The 27,922-nt window shown below is 43.0% G+C and overlaps 2 protein-coding genes and 1 pseudogene across 2 annotated transcripts; all 3 read right to left on the minus strand.

Annotated features, from left to right (window-relative positions):
• Window positions 1–1,850: 1,850 nt before the first annotated feature.
• Window positions 1,851–27,052, minus strand: LOC117187834 (catenin delta-2-like). The gene is made up of 4 exons (XM_033390706.1): window positions 26,849–27,052; window positions 25,693–26,060; window positions 3,057–3,245; window positions 1,851–3,000 (listed from the first exon to the last, which is right to left on the minus strand). Exons 2-4 carry the CDS (start codon window positions 25,898–25,900, stop codon window positions 2,015–2,017), a joined length of 1,383 nt encoding a protein of 460 aa, XP_033246597.1. The 5' UTR covers window positions 25,901–26,060; window positions 26,849–27,052; the 3' UTR covers window positions 1,851–2,014.
• LOC117187835 lies at window positions 17,120–18,572 on the minus strand (annotated as a pseudogene).
• On the minus strand, window positions 24,496–25,696 carry LOC117187836 (catenin delta-2-like). The gene is made up of 2 exons (XM_033390707.1): window positions 25,504–25,696; window positions 24,496–25,447 (listed from the first exon to the last, which is right to left on the minus strand). The coding sequence occupies exon 2, from the start codon at window positions 25,326–25,328 to the stop codon at window positions 24,510–24,512; it is 819 nt and encodes a 272-aa protein (XP_033246598.1). The 5' UTR covers window positions 25,329–25,447; window positions 25,504–25,696; the 3' UTR covers window positions 24,496–24,509.
• Window positions 27,053–27,922: the final 870 nt, after the last annotated feature.

A 27,922-nucleotide genomic window follows, 5' to 3' on the forward strand; every position in this document is an offset into this window, starting at 1 on the left:
CGCAAGTGGCAGCAGCTGCAGAAGCGTCATAGGCTTTGGCCATAAGAGTGTCGATCGCAAAATCTACATCATGAGCGGTCCTTAAATATGTGTTTAAGTCTAGCGAGCTGCGTAGAATTTCCTTGAACATGGGAACGTTTGAGTTAGGCTTCAGCTGCTTCCTCATGGCTGGGATCGTCTGCAGAGTTGTCGATAATGTAGAAATGAGAGGCAGGTAGTCGAAGCTGAGGTCATGATCTTCAAGGATGTTGAGCTGGTTTCGATAGATCGATAAATAAAGAAATCTAAGCAGGAGGAGCATGGATCTCCGAATTGGTGCGTAGTAGGTGGGGCTTCCTGTCGCCAGTATTTGTGCAGAGCAAACGGTTAGGGCATCATGCAACGCCATCAACATGCAGTCTGCTCTGTGACTGCCCCAAAGCCTGTGCTTCGCATTAAAGTCTCCTCCAATGATAAATTTGTTACCCAGTTGTGCCACAAGATTGTCGAAATCTGTGCTTGACCAGGGAATCGATCGAGGCTGCGGCAATGAGGATCTCTCCGCGCAGTGTTAAAACCATGACCGCCGCAAGCTGAATCGGCCCCAACTGCACAGCGTGACGGAGGTAATGGGAAATATCCTTCCGAATTAGCACAGCTGCTCCTCCTCTGGCCCTGCTGCTTGGGTGGTCGGCTCTGTAACACTCGTATCAATGGAGCGTGTAGTTTTTTTTTTGGTTAGGTAGGTAGATTTCAGCCCTTAACATGATGTCTACGCTATGAAGCTGTAAAAATAGAGGCTGCTCATTAGTGTTATGAGCCATGTTACAGGCGTTCCAGAATCCGATCCAAAGCCCCGACAGCATTATGATCTTCTGAGGGTTTTTCGAGGGTAGGGTTGTACCTGCGTTACGTAGTTGGTCGAGAGATTTCAGGATACCTGCTACTGCCGTGGTGAGGCATGCTAGTTCGTATCCATCTGCAGTTCAGGAGAAGAACCTTGGACGTTGACTGCAAAGCCAATATGCCTGCCATATTTGGTTCTGTAATTTTTTACATTTTTATTTTTTTCGTTATTTTCGTTAAAACTTCTGGCTTTTTTTTATGAAAAAGAGATGTTTATCAACAGCTAATGAATGTATTTATGCAATAAAAATGTTTTCCGATTGATTTGTAAGATTTTAAATACGCGCTATCGGTTTAAAGTTAGTTAAAATGAGTGTCCACATTTCACTGCTCGCCACTGTATCTCATGAACTGAAATGAGTTTTTTCTTGATGTTTGGATTTTTGAAAGCGCTGCATTCTCTTTCTGAGACATACATATGCTATAAGCGTCTATATAATAATAATAATAATTATTATTATTGAAAGCGATTATTAAATTCTTTGACTTTACATCTCATTTCGACCCACTACGCGTTTCAGCCGTGGTAGTAACTCTTAAAAAACCGGTTTTTAGACGCGACGATATTATACCATAAGAAAAAATATTACAAATCCCTAGGAAAAACTGTCCAGCATTGAAATCCTTAACAAAGGCAGACATCCGATACAACAGTGAAATCCAGTTGAAGTAGATCGCACCACCATCCACTACACTTTAAAGTGACTTCTAAATACATGTAAGTGAGATCGATCTTCAATTTGATCTCATTTTCCTAAATATATTGTGATGGAAAAAAATTCTGGACAGGGAAAATTCTGCAAGTATGTGCACCGATTTAGCATGTGTAGTCTACGCAGCTTTGCAGGTCGTTAGGCTCCACCACAATAATTTGGCTATGATACTTAATAACTAAATATAGGGCTAGGAAACCCGACAGTACCCTTCAAGGATATAAATATGTAGCAATAAAAATACTTGCAGGGTACATGGATATATCTTAGTGTATTTATTAAGTAATCAGATTAGCGTACCAGATGTTTAATGAATATAATCCTTTACAATATGTATTGGCATATGCTGTAAAAACTTATATGTAAATGTAAAAGAAACGCTGTATTTTTTAAGAATAATTTAAGATTTAAATACTTCACGTGTATCTAATACTAATTAAATAATCAACGAACAAATATACATTCCATAATTGTTTTCTAACCATTTCCGAAAGCAAGGCTGATTCATTATTCGACATAACAGCTCCACTAGAGTCATTATTCCTATATGAAGAACTAGGTGCACGCTGAATTGTTCTGTCTTCATAGCGCGTACGTCCCTGAGATGCCATTGGTCGGTTAAGGGTGTTATTGGCATTGTTTGGTGAACTTGGTGGAGTGCTGTGCGCAGTGAAATTTTTACTAATGAAATCTTGCTCTTTCCAACCGTTTTTTTTGTAGACGTCTCGCAGTTCGTGATGTTGCCACATCGTATACAAAACTTGACTAGCAAACTTTATTACACAAGAAGTATATTTTTCTTTTCGTCTCGATATATTCATAAGCCGGTCTATACCACCTGCATCTAAAAGTGAACGAGAAAATTCTGGATTCTTTTTTATGACCTCATTAATTGTAGCCAATACAGCTGTTATGGTATCATCCGATGTGTTTTGGTCATGCTGTACATTTCCAGATGGAAGTTTTTGGACTAAATCGCGCATAGCGTACTTTCCAATTAGTTCTTTATTTCGCTGATCAATAGCTAGATTGCGTAGGGCAGTAGCAACTGCACAGACTACGCGATCCACTTCCATCCGAAGGAGCTCTACTAGAATAGGTAGACCTTTTTCTTTACGCACTGTTGCACGAATATCAATGCTGGGTTGCCAATAACATGCAGATAAATTTTGAATTGCTCCTGCCGCAGCTTCAAGTGTTTCTGGATTAGAACAACTTTGCAATAATGATAAGTAACATTGAATTACTTCCGGTTGCCATAACTGTTCGTAGCCCTTATTCATCTGGCTGTTAGTTACTGAACTTTTAGAATACTCTGTGGATATGCTATAGTCCTGAAGAGCTTCAGTAGCAGACACTTCTTTCTTTTTTTTACTTGTTCCAAAGCATCCTAAATTTTCTCCTAGAAATAAAAATATAGATTTAACAATGGACATTTCATGTTTTGTTTTATTTTACCTTTTGACGAAGATGGGATAGCCCTATCTTGCGTTATGAAGGGATGCTTATCGTAGTTGGGATCTTCCACTTCCTGACATCTATACGAAAGATTACGAAGTATACACACGCAATTTTCTACAGTTTTGTTTCCAATATTGTTTTTCTCTATTGCAGCTCGAACTACGTAGAGAAGACATTCCACTAAATATGCATGTTCTCCAGCTGAACTGACATTCGAAATACTGTAGAAAAACAAGTGTCACCACAACAAACGGGATCCCATCCGGAATGAGGTTTTATAACGTTGCAGACTATTGCAGCTAGTGCTTCATCAATAATTGACCGCTTGATATCTTCACAAGAAGACATATTCCATAAAACACCAGTTACCAATTCTTTTACTTCTGTCTCTTGAGAACGACAAAGAAGATGAACCAACGCTTCTCTTCCGCCAGAATTTTTAATTCCACGCTTCTTTTCATCATTTTGTCTACCGTAAGATAAATTTCGAAGAGCTCCACAAGCATTTCTAAAAACAACGAGGGGGAACGTTGTGAGTTGCTGCGTACACCGCAACTCTACAGTTACACCCGATACTAAGTCAGTATGGCTCTCCTGCGGCAGACGCCGCTAATATTGAACCACACGACAAAGAGTGCGTGCGATAGAGACAGAAAATCAGTCTGAGCGTGACGTCGGGCGCTGCGTGGCCACTGCAAATTGATTTCTTGCTTTTGGCTGCAAAAATGATCCGATCTGATCCAGATTCAGCAATCTGATAGATATAGTCATTATCTATGATTCTGCGTTTTTAGTTTTCTCGAATGTGCAATATTGTGGATGCAACAGATTTTCGTTCTTTGTGGGGGCGGAAGGGGGTGGGGCGAAATTCTGAGATATACGTTTTATAGTGAGATCTAACAGAAGTGCGGATACCAAATTTGGTTACTCTAGCCTTAATAGTCTCTGAGATTTGTGGATGCCCCAGATTTTCGTCCTTTGCGGGGGCGGAAGGGGGTGTGGCGAAATTTGGACACGATATCACAGGAGTGTGGATACCAAATTTGGTTGCTCTGGCTCTTATAGGTTCTGAGATCCTTGAACTCATATTTTGCAATTGGCAAAGCCGACCATGAAACCTGTGTGTTAGAGAGAGACAGAGCGAGAAAGAATGAAATTGTTTTCTTGATTCTGGCTATAATAATTATACGATCTGGTTGAGATTTTACTCTCTAGAACATATAGTTATCTTCTACGATTCTGCGTTTTTGGTTTTATCGTATCTTTAAAAATGTGGATGCCACAGATTTTCGTCCTTTGTGGGGGCGGAAGTGGGCGGGGCAAAGTTTTGAAATATTTTTGTAGCAGTGACATATCACAGATGTCTGGATACAAAACATCGTTGCTCTAGCTCTTATAGTCTTTGAGCACTAGGCGCTGAAGGGGACGGACGGACGGACGGACGGACGGACGGACGGACAGACGGACAGACAGACAGGGCTCAATCGACTCGGCTATTGATGCTGATCAAGAATATATATACTTTATGGGGTCGGAAACGATTCCTTCTGGACGTTACACACATCCACTTTTACCACAAATCTAATATACCCCAATACTCATTTTGAGTATCGCGTATAAAAACAAAATAACCTGTTAGAACATTTGTAAGATATAATAGTTTAGGTGTTTATGGAAATTAATTATTGGGAGATGTTATTGCCTACATTACGATAGCTTTTGTATTTTCTGCCCTTAATACACATATGCATACATTTGATACATGTTTTATACTTTCATATATGTATGTAAGAACATAGATTCTGTTGGCAAGAATTATGTTTCAATAGGTGCAGTTGGTATAAATTACAAAGGATCTTTGGTGCCCAAGGGCTCTAAGCAGACTAAACAGCCGGTATTTTACCAAAATAAACTTTTCAAGAACTCCCGAATTACACGGAAAATATTGCAAGTCTTTCCTTAATCGATAGTGCATAACTTTTAATAGTGCAAACGTCGATTTAAGTGTGTTTTTGTGTTATTGCTGTACTTATGAGCGCTTTCGCATTTCATTTATATTTCTTTTACCCGATACTCATAGAATACAGAGTGAATGAGCTGAATTACATATTTTTGGGATTTGATATGTCTGACATGAACAAATTTTGTGTTATTTTTCAACTTTAACTTAACTTAAATAAAAACCGAACTTAAATCGTTCTAAAAGCCTAACCGCACCGAGCTGCAGAATGAGCTTTAACGTTTCTACAGTTCGTATTTTAAATTGAGAAACGGAAACAGTATTAATACAACTTCATTGCCGGTGGTGCTAATTGGAAGATACTACCCGAAAAAGTATTCCAGATGTCCTCGTGCGTCGACAGTCGATTGGGTTGACGAGAGGGTGAGAATTACTTACTGCCGGTGAGAATAGTGATGTAACGTCTCTGGTAGTCTATTCCGATTCTCTCGGGCCTCAACCTCTAACTGGATCTCCGAAGACTTAACGTCGTTGATAAGTGCTTCTATCAGCTTCTCCTTAATTGTAACTATTCGTTGCAGTGATTTCACGTCTGATTTGATGACGTCGCCCGTTTCACTACTCTTCTGCGTAAAAGAAGATTCTTATGCTTTCTCAACATGGAGGGCACCTTTTTTCATGAAAAGTCGAGGCAGCCGAACAGCCTGAATTTGGATGTAGTTTCGGTCTGAGCTGCAGCGTCGATCTTTATCTTTCCATTTCCTTGTGCGATGCGTAGCCATTGATACCGTTTTCACATTCCCATGCTCAGAAATGTATCCTTCAAGTCCTGCGTAAAACTATAACACAAAAAAAATTTACTCCTATTATGATATCGGCTACAATGAAATCCTGTCCTAGGTTCGTCTTCTAAGCTTCTTTGTAACTTTGCCCTTTCTCTACGCGTCTCCACCTGTAGCTGTTTGTAGTCCTATCTCATTCAGAGGCTCCACATTTACCTTAACTAAACTTCTAAATATTGAATGAGAAGCACCTGTGTCCAAAGTCATTACACATTCACTTACATACATTACGCCTCTAATAGTGAGATTTGGAAATCTCAAGTCCAATGTGCCTGGTTTATTGTCAATCGTTTACCATCATTCACCTTACTTCGCCACCTCCATATCGACGCTCCAGGGCACATTTAACAGCCTCGTAGTTCAATTTATCTAAGTCGGGAATCGACTGTAGCACCTCATCTGCCAGACCATTCAAGGAAAGCACCAAAGCGGTCGCGCGGTTAGCTTAGTCCAATTATTCTTCAATGTATCATGAAAACGCCAAATGTTGTTGTGCCATCAAAACTAGGTGTAGCGAATTTCGGTTGAGATGTTGCCATGTTGTTGACCTGCTGATCTCGCCCATGTGGCGCCCTTCTCCTGAAAACACTGTCAACTTGAGGGTCGCTGGTGCGTGTATATTCGCGCCTGAGTCGTTTCTTGTGTAGAAGCAGTCCTTCAAAATCACTTAAAGTGCCGTCTCTATGACTTCCAGTCTGCGACGTTCGAATACCTCGAGGGCCGCAAGTGGCAGCAGCTGCAGAAGCGTCATAGGCTTTGGGCATAAGAGTGTCGATCGCAAAATCAACATCTTGAGCGGTCCTTAAATATGTGTGTAAGTCTAGAGAGCTGCGTATAATTTCCTTGAATATGGGAACGTTTGAGTTAGGCTTCAGCTGCTTCGTCATGGCTAGGATCGTCTGCAGAGTGGTCGATAATGTAGAAATGAGAGACAGGTAGTCGGAGCTGAGGTCATGATCTTCAAGGATGTTGAGCTGGTTTCGATAGATCGATAAATAACAACAGTATACAACTGTTGCGTCAAGTTCATAAAAATAGTGCGTCTTTTGACTTCGACCAACCCTTGACCTTTCTCTTCAACCTCTCTTAGGAACAGTCGTGTCTCCCAGTAATTAAAAATGAGTCCTACATCATTCCGATTCACAAAAAAGGTTCAAGATCAAATATTGAAAACTTTCGTGGTACCGCAAAGCTTTCCGCCATCCCGAGTCTTCTTGAGTTCCTGGTCACCCTGCAACTGCAACATCTTTGTTGCAGCTTGATATCTCCGACGCAACACGGTTTTTTCATGCAAACTTATGACATTTTACCGTACGTTCTAGGAAATCATGTCCTGGAGCGAATTTCGATTTCAAATGACCTCGGAGTCCTATTGGATTATAAGATGTGTTCCAACAGCCATTTAGCCGCAACAGTAAATAAAGCTAAGGGTGTTTTAGCGTTCATCAAGCTTTGGTTTAAGAAGTTAGACGACCCGTACGTGACGAAACAACTGTATATCTTGTTAGTACGTCCGATATTGGAGTATTGTTCCTTTGTGTGGAGCCCGGTATTGTTGACTCCCAAACTATCTTGGGTAAGATTGACTTCGCTGTTCCATCTAGACCTACCCGTACTTTTCGGCCAATCCGCTTACCCATATGTAGGTATAATTATGCCCAAATGAACCTTTTAGTGTTATATGTCACAACTATAGCTCCCTGTCATACCTCATACCCTGAACTATCCCTTAAGCTAATAGCATGTAATATTTATAATCACCTAAATTTAACAAATTTGTAACTTCTCTTCTTTCCTCCTTTTGTAACTAGATAAGTACCATTATTAGAAGATAATTGCTAATTAAATAAATAAATAAACTGGTAGATGATTGATTGTGCGTTTTTAGTTTTTTTCAAGAACTCCCGAATTACACGGAAAATATTACAAATCTTTCCTTAATCGATAGTGCATAACTTTTAATAGTGCAAACGTCGATTTAAGTGTGTTTTTGTGTTATTGCTGTATTTATGAGCGCTTTCGCATTTCATTTATATTTCTTTTACCCGATACTCATAGAATACAGAGTGAATGCGCTGAATTACATATTTTTGGGATTTGATATGTCTGACATGAACAAATTTTGTGTTATTTTTCAACTTTAACTTAACTTAAATAAAAACCGAACTTAAATCGTTCTAAAAGCCTAACCGCACCGAGCTGCAGAATGAGCTTTAACGTTTCTACAGTTCGTATTTTAAATTGAGAAACGGAAACAGTATTAATACAACTTCATTGCCGGTGGTGCTAATTGGAAGATACTACACGAAAAAGTATTCCAGATGTCCTCGTGCGTCGACCGTCGATTGGGTTGACGAGAGGGTGAGAATTACTTACTGCCGGTGAGAATACTGATGTAACGTCTCTGGTAGTCTGTTCCGATTCTCTCGGGCCTCAACCTCTAACTGGATCTCCGAAGACTTAACGACGTTGATAAGTGCTTCTATCAGCTTCTCCTTAATTGTAACTATTCGTTGCAGTGATTTCACGTCTGATTTGATGCCGTCGCCCGTTTCACTACTCTTCTGCGTAAAAGAAGATTCTTATGCTTTCTCAACATGGAGGGCACCTTTTTTCATGAAAAGTCGAGGCAGCCGAACAGCCTGAATTTGGATGTAGTTTCGGTCTGAGCTGCAGCGTCGATCTTTATCTTTCCATTTCCTTGTGCGATGCGTAGCCATTGATACCGTTTTCACATTCCCATGCTCAGAAATGTATCCTTCAAGTCCTGCGTAAAACTATAACACAAAAAAAATTTACTCCTATTATGATATCGGCTACAATGAAATCCTGTCCTAGGTTCGTCTTCTAAGCTTCTTTGTAACTTTGCCCTTTCTCTACGCGTCTCCACCTGTAGCTGTTTGTAGTCCTATCTCATTCAGAGGCTCCACATTTACCTTAACTAAACTTCTAAATATTGAATGAGAAGCACCTGTGTCCAAAGTCATTACACATTCACTTACATACATTACGCCTCTAATAGTGAGATTTGGAAATCTCAAGTCCAATGTGCCTGGTTTATTGTCAATCGTTTACCATCATTCACCTTACTTCGCCACCTCCATATCGACGCTCCAGGGCACATTTAACAGCCTCGTAGTTCAATTTATCTAAGTCGGGAATCGACTGTAGCACCTCATCTGCCAGACCATTCAAGGAAAGCACCAAAGCGGTCGCGCGGTTAGCTTAGTCCAATTATTCTTCAATGTATCATGAAAACGCCAAATGTTGTTGTGCCATCAAAACTAGGTGTAGCGAATTTCGGTTGAGATGTTGCCATGTTGTTGACCTGCTGATCTCGCCCATGTGGCGCCCTTCTCCTGAAAACACTGTCAACTTGAGGGTCGCTGGTGCGTGTATATTCGCGCCTGAGTCGTTTCTTGTGTAGAAGCAGTCCTTCAAAATCACTTAAAGTGCCGTCTCTATGACTTCCAGTCTGCGACGTTCGAATACCTCGAGGGCCGCAAGTGGCAGCAGCTGCAGAAGCGTCATAGGCTTTGGGCATAAGAGTGTCGATCGCAAAATCAACATCTTGAGCGGTCCTTAAATATGTGTGTAAGTCTAGAGAGCTGCGTATAATTTCCTTGAATATGGGAACGTTTGAGTTAGGCTTCAGCTGCTTCGTCATGGCTAGGATCGTCTGCAGAGTGGTCGATAATGTAGAAATGAGAGACAGGTAGTCGGAGCTGAGGTCATGATCTTCAAGGATGTTGAGCTGGTTTCGATAGATCGATAAATAACAACAGTATACAACTGTTGCGTCAAGTTCATAAAAATAGTGCGTCTTTTGACTTCGACCAACCCTTGACCTTTCTCTTCAACCTCTCTTAGGAACAGTCGTGTCTCCCAGTAATTAAAAATGAGTCCTACATCATTCCGATTCACAAAAAAGGTTCAAGATCAAATATTGAAAACTTTCGTGGTACCGCAAAGCTTTCCGCCATCCCGAGTCTTCTTGAGTTCCTGGTCACCCTGCAACTGCAACATCTTTGTTGCAGCTTGATATCTCCGACGCAACACGGTTTTTTCATGCAAACTTATGACATTTTACCGTACGTTCTAGGAAATCATGTCCTGGAGCGAATTTCGATTTCAAATGACCTCGGAGTCCTATTGGATTATAAGATGTGTTCTAACAGCCATTTAGCCGCAACAGTAAATAAAGCTAAGGGTGTTTTAGCGTTCATCAAGCTTTGGTTTAAGAAGTTAGACGACCCGTACGTGACGAAACAACTGTATATCTTGTTAGTACGTCTGATATTGGAGTATTGTTCCTTTGTGTGGAGCCCGCAGTATAAAGAGCAGCAGGTTGTTATTGGATCGGTGCATAAGCAATTTTTATCTTTTGCCCTGCGTAACTTAAACTGGGACTCGGGTAGAATCTTGACACCCTACCGATGTAGACAAAATCTTATTGACCTGCCGTCGTAATGGGGTAATGTTCGTGCACAAGCTCCTTCTCGGTATTGTTGACTCCCAAACTATCTTGGGTAAGATTGACTTCGCTGTTCCATCTAGACCTACCCGTACTTTTCGGCCAATCCGCTTACCCATATGTAGGTATAATTATGCCCAAATGAACCTTTTAGTGTTATATGTCACAACTATAGCTCCCTGTCATACCTCATACCCTGAACTATCCCTTAAGCTAATAGCATGTAATATTTATAATCACCTAAATTTAACAAATTTGTAACTTCTCTTCTTTCCTCCTTTTGTAACTAGATAAGTACCATTATTAGAAGATAATTGCTAATTAAATAAATAAATAAACTGGTAGATGATTGATTGTGCGTTTTTAGTTTTTTTCAAGAACTCCCGAATTACACGGAAAATATTACAAATCTTTCCTTAATCGATAGTGCATAACTTTTAATAGTGCAAACGTCGATTTAAGTGTGTTTTTGTGTTATTGCTGTATTTATGAGCGCTTTCGCATTTCATTTATATTTCTTTTACCCGATACTCATAGAATACAGAGTGAATGCGCTGAATTACATATTTTTGGGATTTGATATGTCTGACATGAACAAATTTTGTGTTATTTTTCAACTTTAACTTAACTTAAATAAAAACCGAACTTAAATCGTTCTAAAAGCCTAACCGCACCGAGCTGCAGAATGAGCTTTAACGTTTCTACAGTTCGTATTTTAAATTGAGAAACGGAAACAGTATTAATACAACTTCATTGCCGGTGGTGCTAATTGGAAGATACTACCCGAAAAAGTATTCCAGATGTCCTCGTGCGTCGACCGTCGATTGGGTTGACGAGAGGGTGAGAATTACTTACTGCCGGTGAGAATAGTGATGTAACGTCTCTGGTAGTCTATTCCGATTCTCTCGGGCCTCAACCTCTAACTGGATCTCCGAAGACTTAACGTCGTTGATAAGTGCTTCTATCAGCTTCTCCTTAATTGTAACTATTCGTTGCAGTGATTTCACGTCTGATTTGATGCCGTCGCCCGTTTCACTACTCTTCTGCGTAAAAGAAGATTCTTATGCTTTCTCAACATGGAGGGCACCTTTTTTCATGAAAAGTCGAGGCAGCCGAACAGCCTGAATTTGGATGTAGTTTCGGTCTGAGCTGCAGCGTCGATCTTTATCTTTCCATTTCCTTGTGCGATGCGTAGCCATTGATACCGTTTTCACATTCCCATGCTCAGAAATGTATCCTTCAAGTCCTGCGTAAAACTATAACACAAAAAAAATTTACTCCTATTATGATATCGGCTACAATGAAATCCTGTCCTAGGTTCGTCTTCTAAGCTTCTTTGTAACTTTGCCCTTTCTCTACGCGTCTCCACCTGTAGCTGTTTGTAGTCCTATCTCATTCAGAGGCTCCACATTTACCTTAACTAAACTTCTAAATATTGAATGAGAAGCACCTGTGTCCAAAGTCATTACACATTCACTTACATACATTACGCCTCTAATAGTGAGATTTGGAAATCTCAAGTCCAATGTGCCTGGTTTATTGTCAATCGTTTACCATCATTCACCTTACTTCGCCACCTCCATATCGACGCTCCAGGGCACATTTAACAGCCTCGTAGTTCAATTTATCTAAGTCGGGAATCGACTGTAGCACCTCATCTGCCAGACCATTCAAGGAAAGCACCAAAGCGGTCGCGCGGTTAGCTTAGTCCAATTATTCTTCAATGTATCATGAAAACGCCAAATGTTGTTGTGCCATCAAAACTAGGTGTAGCGAATTTCGGTTGAGATGTTGCCATGTTGTTGACCTGCTGATCTCGCCCATGTGGCGCCCTTCTCCTGAAAACACTGTCAACTTGAGGGTCGCTGGTGCGTGTATATTCGCGCCTGAGTCGTTTCTTGTGTAGAAGCAGTCCTTCAAAATCACTTAAAGTGCCGTCTCTATGACTTCCAGTCTGCGACGTTCGAATACCTCGAGGGCCGCAAGTGGCAGCAGCTGCAGAAGCGTCATAGGCTTTGGGCATAAGAGTGTCGATCGCAAAATCAACATCTTGAGCGGTCCTTAAATATGTGTGTAAGTCTAGAGAGCTGCGTATAATTTCCTTGAATATGGGAACGTTTGAGTTAGGCTTCAGCTGCTTCGTCATGGCTAGGATCGTCTGCAGAGTGGTCGATAATGTAGAAATGAGAGACAGGTAGTCGGAGCTGAGGTCATGATCTTCAAGGATGTTGAGCTGGTTTCGATAGATCGATAAATAACAACAGTATACAACTGTTGCGTCAAGTTCATAAAAATAGTGCGTCTTTTGACTTCGACCAACCCTTGACCTTTCTCTTCAACCTCTCTTAGGAACAGTCGTGTCTCCCAGTAATTAAAAATGAGTCCTACATCATTCCGATTCACAAAAAAGGTTCAAGATCAAATATTGAAAACTTTCGTGGTACCGCAAAGCTTTCCGCCATCCCGAGTCTTCTTGAGTTCCTGGTCACCCTGCAACTGCAACATCTTTGTTGCAGCTTGATATCTCCGACGCAACACGGTTTTTTCATGCAAACTTATGACATTTTACCGTACGTTCTAGGAAATCATGTCCTGGAGCGAATTTCGATTTCAAATGACCTCGGAGTCCTATTGGATTATAAGATGTGTTCTAACAGCCATTTAGCCGCAACAGTAAATAAAGCTAAGGGTGTTTTAGCGTTCATCAAGCTTTGGTTTAAGAAGTTAGACGACCCGTACGTGACGAAACAACTGTATATCTTGTTAGTACGTCCGATATTGGAGTATTGTTCCTTTGTGTGGAGCCCGCAGTATAAAGAGCAGCAGGTTGTTATTGGATCGGTGCATAAGCAATTTTTATCTTTTGCCCTGCGTAACTTAAACTGGGACTCGGGTAGAATCTTGACACCCTACCGATGTAGACAAAATCTTATTGACCTGCCGTCGTAATGGGGTAATGTTCGTGCACAAGCTCCTTCTCGGTATTGTTGACTCCCAAACTATCTTGGGTAAGATTGACTTCGCTGTTCCATCTAGACCTACCCGTACTTTTCGGCCAATCCGCTTACCCATATGTAGGTATAATTATGCCCAAATGAACCTTTTAGTGTTATATGTCACAACTATAGCTCCCTGTCATACCTCATACCCTGAACTATCCCTTAAGCTAATAGCATGTAATATTTATAATCACCTAAATTTAACAAATTTGTAACTTCTCTTCTTTCCTCCTTTTGTAACTAGATAAGTACCATTATTAGAAGATAATTGCTAATTAAATAAATAAATAAACTGGTAGATGATTGATTGTGCGTTTTTAGTTTTTTTCAAGAACTCCCGAATTACACGGAAAATATTACAAATCTTTCCTTAATCGATAGTGCATAACTTTTAATAGTGCAAACGTCGATTTAAGTGTGTTTTTGTGTTATTGCTGTATTTATGAGCGCTTTCGCATTTCATTTATATTTCTTTTACCCGATACTCATAGAATACAGAGTGAATGCGCTGAATTACATATTTTTGGGATTTGATATGTCTGACATGAACAAATTTTGTGTTATTTTTCAACTTTAACTTAACTTAAATAAAAACCGAACTTAAATCGTTCTAAAAGCCTAACCGCACCGAGCTGCAGAATGAGCTTTAACGTTTCTACAGTTCGTATTTTAAATTGAGAAACGGAAACAGTATTAATACAACTTCATTGCCGGTGGTGCTAATTGGAAGATACTACCCGAAAAAGTATTCCAGATGTCCTCGTGCGTCGACAGTCGATTGGGTTGACGAGAGGGTGAGAATTACTTACTGCCGGTGAGAATAGTGATGTAACGTCTCTGGTAGTCTATTCCGATTCTCTCGGGCCTCAACCTCTAACTGGATCTCCGAAGACTTAACGTCGTTGATAAGTGCTTCTATCAGCTTCTCCTTAATTGTAACTATTCGTTGCAGTGATTTCACGTCTGATTTGATGCCGTCGCCCGTTTCACTACTCTTCTGCGTAAAAGAAGATTCTTATGCTTTCTCAACATGGAGGGCACCTTTTTTCATGAAAAGTCGAGGCAGCCGAACAGCCTGAATTTGGATGTAGTTTCGGTCTGAGCTGCAGCGTCGATCTTTATCTTTCCATTTCCTTGTGCGATGCGTAGCCATTGATACCGTTTTCACATTCCCATGCTCAGAAATGTATCCTTCAAGTCCTGCGTAAAACTATAACACAAAAAAAATTTACTCCTATTATGATATCGGCTACAATGAAATCCTGTCCTAGGTTCGTCTTCTAAGCTTCTTTGTAACTTTGCCCTTTCTCTACGCGTCTCCACCTGTAGCTGTTTGTAGTCCTATCTCATTCAGAGGCTCCACATTTACCTTAACTAAACTTCTAAATATTGAATGAGAAGCACCTGTGTCCAAAGTCATTACACATTCACTTACATACATTACGCCTCTAATAGTGAGATTTGGAAATCTCAAGTCCAATGTGCCTGGTTTATTGTCAATCGTTTACCATCATTCACCTTACTTCGCCACCTCCATATCGACGCTCCAGGGCACATTTAACAGCCTCGTAGTTCAATTTATCTAAGTCGGGAATCGACTGTAGCACCTCATCTGCCAGACCATTCAAGGAAAGCACCAAAGCGGTCGCGCGGTTAGCTTAGTCCAATTATTCTTCAATGTATCATGAAAACGCCAAATGTTGTTGTGCCATCAAAACTAGGTGTAGCGAATTTCGGTTGAGATGTTGCCATGTTGTTGACCTGCTGATCTCGCCCATGTGGCGCCCTTCTCCTGAAAACACTGTCAACTTGAGGGTCGCTGGTGCGTGTATATTCGCGCCTGAGTCGTTTCTTGTGTAGAAGCAGTCCTTCAAAATCACTTAAAGTGCCGTCTCTATGACTTCCAGTCTGCGACGTTCGAATACCTCGAGGGCCGCAAGTGGCAGCAGCTGCAGAAGCGTCATAGGCTTTGGGCATAAGAGTGTCGATCGCAAAATCAACATCTTGAGCGGTCCTTAAATATGTGTGTAAGTCTAGAGAGCTGCGTATAATTTCCTTGAATATGGGAACGTTTGAGTTAGGCTTCAGCTGCTTCCTCATGGCTGGGATCGTCTGCAGAGTGGTCGATAATGTAGAAATGAGAGACAGGTAGTCGAAGCTGAGGTCATGATCTTCAAGGATGTTGAGCTGGTTTCGATAGATCGATAAATAAAGAAATCTAAGCAGGAGGAGCATGGATCTCCGAATTGGTGCGTAGTAGGTGGGGCTTCCTGTCGCCAGTATTTGTGCAGAGCAAACGGTTAGGGCATCATGCAACGCCATCAACATGCAGTCTGCTCTGTGACTGCCCCAAAGCCTGTGCTTCGCATTAAAGTCTCCTCCAATGATAAATTTGTTACCCAGTTGTGCCACAAGATTGTCGAAATCTGTGCTTGACCAGGGAATCGATCGAGGCTGCGGCAATGAGGATCTCTCCGCGCAGTGTTAAAACCATGACCGCCGCAAGCTGAATCGGCCCCAACTGCACAGCATGACGGAGGTAATGGGAAATATCCTTCCGAATTAGCACAGCTGCTCCTCCTCTGGCCCTGCTGCTTGGGTGGTCGGCTCTGTAACACTCGTATCAATGGAGCGTGTAGTTTTTTTTTTTGGTTAGGTAGGTAGATTTCAGCCCTTAACATGATGTCTACGCTATGAAGCTGTAAAAATAGAGGCTGCTCATTAGTGTTATGAGCCATGTTACAGGCGTTCCAGAATCCGATCCAAAGCCCCGACAGCATTATGATCTTCTGAGGGTTTTTCGAGGGTAGGGTTGTACCTGCGTTACGTAGTTGGTCGAGAGATTTCAGGATACCTGCTACTGCCGTGGTGAGGCATGCTAGTTCGTATCCATCTGCAGTTCAGGAGAAGAATCTTGGACGTTGACTGCAAAGCCAATATGCCTGCAATATTTGGTTCTGTAATTTTTTACATTTTTATTTTTTTCGTTATTTTCGTTAAAACTTCTGGCTTTTTTTTATGAAAAAGAGATGTTTATCAACAGCTAATGAATGTATTTATGCAATAAAAATGTTTTCCGATTGATTTGTAAGATTTTAAATACGCGCTATCGGTTTAAAGTTAGTTAAAATGAGTGTCCACATTTCACTGCTCGCCACTGTATCTCATGAACTGAAATGAGTTTTTTCTTGATGTTTGGATTTTTGAAAGCGCTGCATTCTCTTTCTGAGACATACATATGCTATAAGCGTCTATATAATAATAATAATAATTATTATTATTGAAAGCGATTATTAAATTCTTTGACTTTACATCTCATTTCGACCCACTACGCGTTTCAGCCGTGGTAGTAACTCTTAAAAAACCGGTTTTTAGACGCGACGATATTATACCATAAGAAAAAATATTACAAATCCCTAGGAAAAACTGTCCAGCATTGAAATCCTTAACAAAGGCAGACATCCGATACAACAGTGAAATCCAGTTGAAGTAGATCGCACCACCATCCACTACACTTTAAAGTGACTTCTAAATACATGTAAGTGAGATCGATCTTCAATTTGATCTCATTTTCCTAAATATATTGTGATGGAAAAAAATTCTGGACAGGGAAAATTCTGCAAGTATGTGCACCGATTTAGCATGTGTAGTCTACGCAGCTTTGCAGGTCGTTAGGCTCCACCACAATAATTTGGCTATGATACTTAATAACTAAATATAGGGCTAGGAAACCCGACAGTACCCTTCAAGGATATAAATATGTAGCAATAAAAATACTTGCAGGGTACATGGATATATCTTAGTGTATTTATTAAGTAATCAGATTAGCGTACCAGATGTTTAATGAATATAATCCTTTACAATATGTATTGGCATATGCTGTAAAAACTTATATGTAAATGTAAAAGAAACGCTGTATTTTTTAAGAATAATTTAAGATTTAAATACTTCACGTGTATCTAATACTAATTAAATAATCAACGAACAAATATACATTCCATAATTGTTTTCTAACCATTTCCGAAAGCAAGGCTGATTCATTATTCGACATAACAGCTCCACTAGAGTCATTATTCCTATATGAAGAACTAGGTGCACGCTGAATTGTTCTGTCTTCATAGCGCGTACGTCCCTGAGATGCCATTGGTCGGTTAAGGGTGTTATTGGCATTGTTTGGTGAACTTGGTGGAGTGCTGTGCGCAGTGAAATTTTTACTAATGAAATCTTGCTCTTTCCAACCGTTTTTTTTGTAGACGTCTCGCAGTTCGTGATGTTGCCACATCGTATACAAAACTTGACTAGCAAACTATATTACACAAGAAGTATATTTTTCTTTTCGTCTCGATATATTCATAAGCCGGTCTATACCACCTGCATCTAAAAGTGAACGAGAAAATTCTGGATTCTTTTTTATGACCTCATTAATTGTAGCCAATACAGCTGTTATGGTATCATCCGATGTGTTTTGGTCATGCTGTACATTTGCAGATGGAAGTTTTTGGACTAAATCGCGCATAGCGTACTTTCCAATTAGTTCTTTATTTCGCTGATCAATAGCTAGATTGCGTAGGGCAGTAGCAACTGCACAGACTACGCGATCCACTTCCATCCGAAGGAGCTCTACTAGAATAGGTAGACCTTTTTCTTTACGCACTGTTGCACGAATATCAATGCTGGGTTGCCAATAACATGCAGATAAATTTTGAATTGCTCCTGCCGCAGCTTCAAGTGTTTCTGGATTAGAACAACTTTGCAATAACGATAAGTAATATTGAACTACTTCCGGTTGCCATAATTGTTCGTAGCCCTTATTCATCTGGCTATTAGTTACTGAACTTTTAGAATACTCTGTGGATATGCTATAGTCCTGAAGAGCTTCAGTAGCAGACACTTCTTTCTTTTTTTTACTTGTTCCAAAGCATCCTAAATTTTCTCCTAGAAATAAAAATATAGATTTAACAATGGACATTTCATGTTTTGTTTTATTTTACCTTTTGACGAAGATGGGATAGCCCTATCTTGCGTTATGAAGGGATGCTTATCGTAGTTGGGATCTTCCACTTCCTGACATCTATACGAAAGATTACGAAGTATACACACGCAATTTTCTACAGTTTTGTTTCCAATATTGTTTTTCTCTATTGCAGCTCGAACTACGTAGAGAAGACATTCCACTAAATACTCGCAATTGCGAAGACACCCTCTTGCATGTTCTCCAGCTGAACTGACATTCGAAATACTGTAGAAAAACAAGTGTCACCACAACAAACGGGATCCCATCCGGAAGACTATTGCAGCTAGTGCTTCATCAATAATTGACCGCTTGATATCTTCACAAGAAGACATATTCCATAAAACTCCAGTTACCAATTCTTTTACTTCTGTCTCTTGAGAACGACAAAGAAGATGAACCAACGCTTCTATTCCGCCAGAATTTTTAATTCCACGCTTGTTTTCATCATTTTGTCTACCGTAAGATAAATTTCAAAGGGCTCCACAAGCATTTCTAAAAATAAAAACAAAATAGCCTGTTAGAACATTTTTAAGATATAATAGTTTAGTTAGATTAGGTTAAGGCGGTAGCCTGGAGGGGGGTGGGGGGTAAAAGCCTCCCGCCCCCAAGGTCACTTGGACCTATAGGAGGTCCATTCTGTTGCCGCATGGGCATGTGCCCCTTCTCGTTGCCTGAACCGTGAGAGCAGACTACTGCAGGTTAAGGGCAGTCCCATCAGGTGGCTTGGATGTATTTGGACAAGGTCCTTGGTTTGATTTCGGACAGGTCCGAAATGTCCGTGAGGAAAGCGGCCCCGAGAATACGAAGACGACGATTTCCAAGGGCTGTGCAGTGGCAGAAGAAGTGGGGGACCGATTCCTCCTCCTCCTCGTCGCGACAACTCCTGCAGAAGTCGTTATGAGGGATTGACAGTCTGGAGGCATGAGTGCCGATCTGCCAGTGTCCCGTAATGGCTCGAGTAACTGCAGAGCACTGTGCTCTGCTAAGTCTATACAGCTCTGCTGAGCGCTTCTTCGATCGCTATGGCCATATCAATCTTGAGACTTTACAGGAAACAGTTTGCTGCCATGTCCCTGTGGCCGGGGACCCATATAAGGAAGAGATCTAACTGCTCTGCGATCTCGTGCAGAGACCTGCGGCAGTCATTTACAGTCTGAGTTCGACGATATTGAGCCTAGAGCTTTGATAGCTGCTTGGCTGTCCGAGAAGACGCACACTAAGTGCGTATCTAGAAGTAGTTTGGAGACGATCGAAATGGCCTCCTTGATGGCTTCAACCTCCGCTTGGAACATACTACAGTGATCCGGGAGCCTGAAGCAATGACTGATGTTCAGCTCGCTGCAGTAGACTCCGCCTCCCACGCGGCCGTCTAGCTTTGAGCCATCAGTGTAGAAGTGGACCGCATTTGCAGGTCCTGGTTCGCCCATCTCCCAGTCCTCCCTAGATGGGATTGATACCTGGAAGGGCGTCGACAGGTGATCACTGGGGATACAGTAATCTGTCCTCTCTGGTAATTGCGGGAGTCTCATCAGGATTCCCGAGTGCCCAACCGCGGACGCCTTCCACAGTCTGGCTTCTCTCATTCTGAGGGCGGAAAGTGTTGCCTTCTTTCCCATATCTACAGGGAGGAGGTCCAGCACAGTATCCAGGGCTTCCCCTGGAGTAGTGCGTAGCCCGCCAGTTATGCATAGCTCTGCCATGCGTTGAACTCTGCTGAGTTTATTGAGGCATGTCCTTCTGTCTAAGGCTGGCCACCATACCACCACTCCATAGAGCATGATCGGTCGTATGATGGCGGTGTAGAGCCACCGGACTATATAGGGGGTCATTCCCCATTTGAGTCCGATGGCTTTCCTGCAAGTATAGAGGGCCACTGTGGCTTTCTTTACTCTATCCTCTATGCTCAATTTCCAGTCGAGCTCTCTATCGAGGATTAGGCCAAGATACTTGGCGTTGTTACTGAAAACTAGCGCTTCCCCACATAGTCTAGGGGGAATCAGTACCGGAACTTTGTACTTCCTAGTGAAAAGCACCAGTTCCGTTTTAGACGGGTTGACGCCTAACCCGCATTTGTCTGCCCATTTCGACATTTTCGTGAGAGTACTTGTCATGCACTCACACAACGTCTGCGGAAATTTTCCGGAGAGTGCTATAGCAACATCGTCCGCATACGCCACCACACGGCAGCCACCCCCTCTATCTCCCGCAGCAGTGTGTTCACTGCCACGTTCCATAGGAGGGGCGAGAGGACTCCGCCCTGCGGTGTGCCTCTGCAGAAAAATCTGGTGCATGTTGACGTCCCCTGTGATGCCTCAACCGTCCTGCATTGCAGCATCTGATCGATCAGGCTCACCGTCCTGGAGTCAACCCCCAGATCCGTCAGTGCGCCCGTGATGGCGGTCGGAAGGATGTTGTTAAAAGCGCCTTCTATGTCGAGGTAGGCTACTAGGGTGTACTCCTTAAAGTTAAGGGACGCTTCGATGATCGATGTGATCGAGTGTAGGGCCGTTTCGGTGGATCTTTCTTTCCGATAGGCATGCTGGGAGTCCGAGATCAGACTAGGCGGAATACACGCCGTGAGATGCAGCTCCAGGAGCCGTTCCATCGCCTTTAGAAGAAAAGACGATAGACTAATGGGCCTGAAGTCTTTTGGGGCAGTGTGCGAGGGCTTGCCTGCCTTGGGTATGAATACGACATTGGTCTGAAGCTAGGTGTCAGGAATGCACCCGTGGGAGAAAATTCCCTCGTAAATTATTTTGAGCCAGTTAATGGCTTTAAGTCCCGCGTGAATCAGTTGGGCAGGGAAAATGCCCTCTGGCCCGCGGACTTGTAAGGTTTAAAACTTCTGATCGCCCAGGAAATGTTCTCCTGGCTTAGCAGGCTCAGGATGGCATTTGAGACGGCAGAAGGAGGCGCGAAGTAGTTGGGTCTGTTTTCATCGCAGCCAGGGAAGTGAGTATTTAGGAGAAGATTAAGCGACTCATCGCTGGACGTAGTCCACGACTGGTCGGTGTTCTTCAAGTAGCCCAGGGTGGGTGTTGTCTTCGAGAGAACTCTGCGCAAGCGCGAGGCCCCTGAGTTACTCTCGATTTCGCTGCAGAACTTACGCCAGGAGGCGCGTTTGCCTTTTCTAAGTTCATTGTTGTAGGTTGACAGACTGGCCTTGTATTCGGCCCAGTTTTGCTCAACGTTCTCAGCCTTAGCTTTATTGAAGAGTCTCCGGCAGGCTTTCCGGAGCTCACCCAGTTTCGGATTCCACCATTCAGGTTTCCTCCGACCTCTGTTCTTGCCAGAGGGGCATGCTTTGTCGAGCGCCTTATTGCAGGCGTCGGTAAAGATCTTAAGAAGACGAGTCGTGGCCTCCGTGGAGAACTCCTCCTCAGATGGGGGCTCAGGGAGAACACGACAGAGGTAATCAGAGTACCGAGTCCTGTTTGTCCGCCTGATGTTCCGGAAACGAACTGGCTTCGGTACTGAGAAGGAGAAAACAGTTTCCACGTACCTGTGGTCCGGGAAGTGCTCTTCCAGGACCCTCCAGGACACAATGTTACTCTGTATCTCATGAGAGGCAAGCGTGAGGTCCAGGACCTCCTTGCGGTTTTTAATAATAAAGGTGGGATCACTACGCCGGTTTAATAAGACCATCTGAGTGGTCAGTAAGTAACTGAAAAGGTACCCCTTTCGTTTGTGTCAGTGCTTCGCCACTGACAGTGATGTGCATTGCCGTCGCACCCCACAATTAGGCCGATGTCTTTGGCCGAACAGTGTGCGATTAGAGCCCGGGGAGGCTCGTGTGGAGGGGGGTCTGGTTAATCATGCCCCATGTATGCGAAGCAGATCCTCAGTGAGCGCTCCTGGCCTTCGAGGCTCACTGCGGTGTGGTCTTCATTGCTGAAATTTGGGAGCAAAAATAAGTGCAACTCTCTTTTTGCAAGGATGCAGGTACGAATTTTACCTGTGGTTTCAGCTACTTATAGCTTGAAGTCAGAAGTCCTCAGACCGGAGACTATGTTTCCGAGGATCCAGGGCTCCTGAATGAGGACTATGTCGGCTCCATCCATGGCCAGGTGGAGCAGTAGAGCAGCGCATGCTGCCTTACAATGGTGGAGGTTTATCTGCATTATCGTCAATGACATTCCTGAGTCTCACCTCCACCATTGTTGCTTCTAGATCGCTATCGGGGGAATCCGGCTCCTCCCAGACAACGATATGGCTGAGACCTCTGGCTAGGTCGCTCTCGTCGAACGCCGCATCCGACGCCGGGTTGTTTTCCTCGCACGAGGCCCCCTCTTTCGGGATCTTCGGCAGCTCCGGGTCTGGCTCGACCTCCGCTTGCCTGCCCTTGCGATCCGACTTATAGGTGGTTATGGTGACCTTTTTGTACCCGTAGTCGACCACACCGTCCGTTTTGGCGAGGTGCTCTAGCGACTCCTCATTTAGGACGAGGATAATCTGGCGCCTCTGCCCCTGGATGTCCTCTACCTTCGCCACCTTCCAATCGGCTGTGGGAAGGTGGGGGTTGCAGACCTGCAGTAGCCTGAGGATTTTCTCAGGTTCTGCAGGTTTTGCCGAGACCCATGCTCTGGCTCTCGGACGGCTGGGAATATCCTCCCATCTCACGGCCTCCAGTTTCGCCCCTGGATAGATCTCTTTCAGAGCAGCCACCGCCTTCATGTAGAGGGCCGCAGAGCGAGCGTCTTGGCAGGCGATGGCTTTCACCTTGCCTTGATGCCACCCTGCGTCCTCACACTTTGGCGGTGGTCCGCCGTTCTCCTCCAGTTCCTGTAGGAACCGGTCCTGGAGCTCGTTCTCCACCAGGTGCCACTTATCGCGAGGGACATGGCCGTCCTCGGCGCCCCTGTCCAGGACACCGATCAGGGTCTTGCCCCTCGCCACCTCAGCGAACGACCGGTTCGTGAGGTGGGTCTTCACCCGCTTGGCTTGCTGGGCTTGGCCTGGCTGATTAGCGGGGTCCTCCGCTGAGCGTTGCCGCTTGTTGGGGGCCTTGGCTGCGCCCTTTCCGGCTTTGGCTGGCTGGAATAGTGGTAGGATTGAGGAGGCCCACAGCCTGTGCTCCTTTCCTTCTGCCGATGCCCTGAAGTTCGGGTCCTCGTTGGACAGGATGAAAGCCGCTCGCCTCCTCTCCTGGTACGACGGCTTTCCTCCCCGTGGTGCAGAGACGCTGCTCGCCGGGGCCCCCATGGGTTCCTCGGTCCCGGTGCACTTACCAGCCGCAATTACGCTCTGCTTGGCAGCCACCCCGGTATCCGATTCGCCCTTGAAGCCACCCGACTTGGAAGGACCCGATTGGCTTTTCGGGCCCCCCTCGCTGCGGCGGCCGCTGCCAGAAGACGGTGGACCGACTCAGTCTCCTTCCCCGTCTTCTTTGGACCTGGTTTCCCAGGCGCTGGTACAGAGGGATTAGCTTGTCCCTCCGGTACTTTAAGAGGAGTACCGAGCTCCTTTGCGGTGTTTTTGTTTTTTATATTTGATTTATTTGGCATTGTTGCTCCTACGAGTAGGCGGGAAGGGGTTGGTCACCCGAGGCATAGCCCGCTTGCCCCGGGAAGCCTAATTTAAACTGGAGGTCGACAGGTATCCAGAGTCCGCATATTAACGACCGGGCACCCCCCCCGGCCATGCATCCCTCGGCATATAACAGTGTCACCTTGGATTGAGGTAATTTCACTGAGAGTTTTCTTCTCTCCGCCCGACTACCATTCGCCAGCATCCTGGCAGAGACATGACCGTGCCAGGACCTGTTTCCAGCTGCCCTCACGAGGAGAGTATAGTCGCACTTCCACCGGTGTGTTCAGTTACGGCGGGTGACGGTTCGCTCGCAACCCTCTGTGTCCTAGGGGGTGTGGGACGCAGGCCGCACCGGCTATTACTAACCGGAGCGGCTGCGCCTCAGTTCCGAGTTCACAGTTGTGCGAGCCAACCCGTCATCCGTTTGTCCCCCTGTAGCACCCGATGGCTGACGGCCTATCTTAGTATATTTATTAATTAATCAGATTAGCGTACCAGATGTTTAATGAATATAATCCTTAACAATATGTATTGGCATATGCTGTAAAAACTTATATGTAAGAATAACTTAAGATTTAAATACTTCACGTGTCTCTAATACTAATTAAATAATTAACGAACAAATATACATTCTATAATTGTTTTCTAACCATTTCCGAAAGCAAGGCTGATTCATTATTCGACATAACAGCTCCACTAGAGTCATTATTCCTATATGAAGAACGAGGTGCACGCTGAATTGTTTTGTCTTCATAGCGCGTACGTCCCTGAGATGCCATTGGTCGGTTAAGGGTGTTATTGGCATTGTTTGGTGAACTTGGTGGAGTGCTGTGCGCAGTGAAATTTTTACTAATAAAATCATGCTCTTTCCAACAGTTTTTTTTGTAGACGTCTCGTAGTTCGTGATGTTGCCACATCGTATACAAAACTTGACTAGCAAACTTTATTACACAATAAGTATATTTTTCTTTTCGTCTCGATATATTCATAAGCCGGTCTATACCACCTGCATCTAAAAGTGAACGAGAAAATTCTGGATTCTTTTTTATGACCTCATTAATTGTAGCCAATACAGCTGTTATGGTATCATCCGATGTGTTTTGGTCATGCTGTACATTTGCAGATGGAAGTTTTTGGACTAAATCGCGCATAGCGTACTTTCCAATTAGTTCTTTATTTCGCTGATCAATAGCTAGATTGCGTAGGGCAGTAGCAACTGCACAGACTACGCGATCCACTTCCATCCGAAGGAGCTCTACTAGAATAGGTAGACCTTTTTCTTTACGCACTGTTGCACGAATATCAATGCTGGGTTGCCAATAACATGCAGATAAATTTTGAATTGCTCCTGCCGCAGCTTCAAGTGTTTCTGGATTAGAACAACTTTGCAATAACGATAAGTAATATTGAACTACTTCCGGTTGCCATAATTGTTCGTAGCCCTTATTCATCTGGCTATTAGTTACTGAACTTTTAGAATACTCTGTGGATATGCTATAGTCCTGAAGAGCTTCAGTAGCAGACACTTCTTTCTTTTTTTTACTTGTTCCAAAGCATCCTAAATTTTCTCCTAGAAATAAAAATATAGATTTAACAATGGACATTTCATGTTTTGTTTTATTTTACCTTTTGACGAAGATGGGATAGCCCTATCTTGCGTTATGAAGGGATGCTTATCGTAGTTGGGATCTTCCACTTCCTGACATCTATACGAAAGATTACGAAGTATACACACGCAATTTTCTACAGTTTTGTTTCCAATATTGTTTTTCTCTATTGCAGCTCGAACTACGTAGAGAAGACATTCCACTTAATGCTCGCAATTGCGAAGACACCCTCTTGCATGTTCTCCAGCTGAACTGACATTTCGCAGCACTCCCGAAGCATTTCGAAATACTGTAGAAAAACAAGTGTCACCACAACAAACGGGATCCCATCCGGAATGAGGTTTTATAACGTTGCAGACTATTGCAGCTAGTGCTTCATCAATAATTGACCGCTTGATATCTTCACAAGAAGACATATTCCATAAAACTCCAGTTACCAATTCTTTTACTTCTGTCTCTTGAGAACGACAAAGAAGATGAACCAACGCTTCTATTCCGCCAGAATTTTTAATTCCACGCTTGTTTTCATCATTTTGTCTACCGTAAGATAAATTTCGAAGGGCTCCACAAGCATTTCTAAAAACAAAAACAAAATAACCTGTTAGAACTTTTTTAAGATATAATAGTTTAGGTGTTTATGGAAATTAATTATTGGGAGATGTTATTGCCTACATTACGATAGTTTTTGTATTTTCTGCCCTTAATACACATATGCATACATTTGATACATGTTTTATACTTTCATATATGTATGTAAGAACATAGATTGTGTTGGCAAGAATTATGTTTCAATAGGTGCAGTTGGTATAAATTACAAAGCATCTTTGGTGCCCAAGGGCTCTAAGCAGACTAAACAGCCGATATTTAAACAAAATAAACTTTTCAAGAACTCCCGAATTACACGGAAAATATTACAAATCTTTCCTTAATCGATAGTGCATAACTTTTAATAGTGCAAACGTCGATTTAAGTGTGTTTTTGTGTTATTGCTGTATTTATGAGCGCTTTCGCATTTCATTTATATTTCTTTTACCCGATACTCATAGAATACAGAGTGAATGAGCTGAATTACATATTTTTGGGATTTGATATGTCTGACATGAACAAATTTTGTGTTATTTTTCAACTTTAACTTAACTTAAATAAAAACCGAACTTAAATCGTTCTAAAAGCCTAACCGCACCGAGCTGCAGAATGAGCTTTAACGTTTCTACAGTTCGTATTTTAAATTGAGAAACGGAAACAGTATTAATACAACTTCATTGCCGGTGGTGCTAATTGGAAGATACTACCCGAAAAAGTATTCCAGATGTCCTCGTGCGTCGACCGTCGATTGGGTTGACGAGAGGGTGAGAATTACTTACTGCCGGTGAGAATAGTGATGTAACGTCTCTGGTAGTCTATTCCGATTCTCTCGGGCCTCAACCTCTAACTGGATCTCCGAAGACTTAACGTCGTTGATAAGTGCTTCTATCAGCTTCTCCTTAATTGTAACTATTCGTTGCAGTGATTTCACGTCTGATTTGATGCCGTCGCCCGTTTCACTACTCTTCTGCGTAAAAGAAGATTCTTATGCTTTCTCAACATGGAGGGCACCTTTTTTCATGAAAAGTCGAGGCAGCCGAACAGCCTGAATTTGGATGTAGTTTCGGTCTGAGCTGCAGCGTCGATCTTTATCTTTCCATTTCCTTGTGCGATGCGTAGCCATTGATACCGTTTTCACATTCCCATGCTCAGAAATGTATCCTTCAAGTCCTGCGTAAAACTATAACACAAAAAAAATTTACTCCTATTATGATATCGGCTACAATGAAATCCTGTCCTAGGTTCGTCTTCTAAGCTTCTTTGTAACTTTGCCCTTTCTCTACGCGTCTCCACCTGTAGCTGTTTGTAGTCCTATCTCATTCAGAGGCTCCACATTTACCTTAACTAAACTTCTAAATATTGAATGAGAAGCACCTGTGTCCAAAGTCATTACACATTGTAACAATTCCACGATATATTTCTATCCGTGAGTAGGGGATGGATTGGAGGGGATGTCGAGGTCACGGCCGGGGGGGATTCTTTGGTTCCGTGCTCATTCGGTAACTTGGGGGGTTCGTTTGACCGCGTCTCGACTCCTACTACATAAACTTTAAATTTTTTAGAATCCCGTGACTCTACCGGGAGCGAACTCCGAAAACAACACTATGCCTATTCCGAGCATAACGGACATTAAATGGCACAATCATAGGGCGTACCCGAAAAGTACTAGTGGCTTTCGTCGGCGTGTTCCAAACTCTCGCGGGCGTGAGGTCTTGCGATGGAAGTCGACCCACACGATTCTATACCCACCCTTCCATGATTTCCAGTGGTGCGAAGGTTCTGGAAATCCCTAAAATTCTCACCCTACCCCATTACGTCACCCTGTCCCTTGGAAGCGATAAGTCTACACCATG

The sequence above is a fragment of the Drosophila miranda genome, chromosome 3 (assembly GCF_003369915.1).
Source record: "Drosophila miranda strain MSH22 chromosome 3, D.miranda_PacBio2.1, whole genome shotgun sequence".
NCBI lineage: Eukaryota > Metazoa > Arthropoda > Insecta > Diptera > Drosophilidae > Drosophila > Drosophila miranda.

Bases quoted from the DNA above. Each gene is read 5' to 3' on its own strand.
- LOC117187836 (XM_033390707.1), bottom strand. From the start codon at position 25,328: ATGAATAAGGGCTACGAACAATTATGGCAACCGGAAGTAGTTCAATAT.
- LOC117187834 (XM_033390706.1), bottom strand. From the start codon at position 25,900: ATGTCTTCTTGTGAAGATATCAAGCGGTCAATTATTGATGAAGCACTA. The intron at 3,246-25,692 runs ATTAAGTGGAAT...GAGAACATGCAT, and splicing joins GTGTCTTCGCAATTGCGAGC to ATTTAGTGGAATGTCTTCTC. The intron at 3,001-3,056 runs GTAAAATAAAAC...TTTTATTTCTAG, and splicing joins TATCCCATCTTCGTCAAAAG to GAGAAAATTTAGGATGCTTT.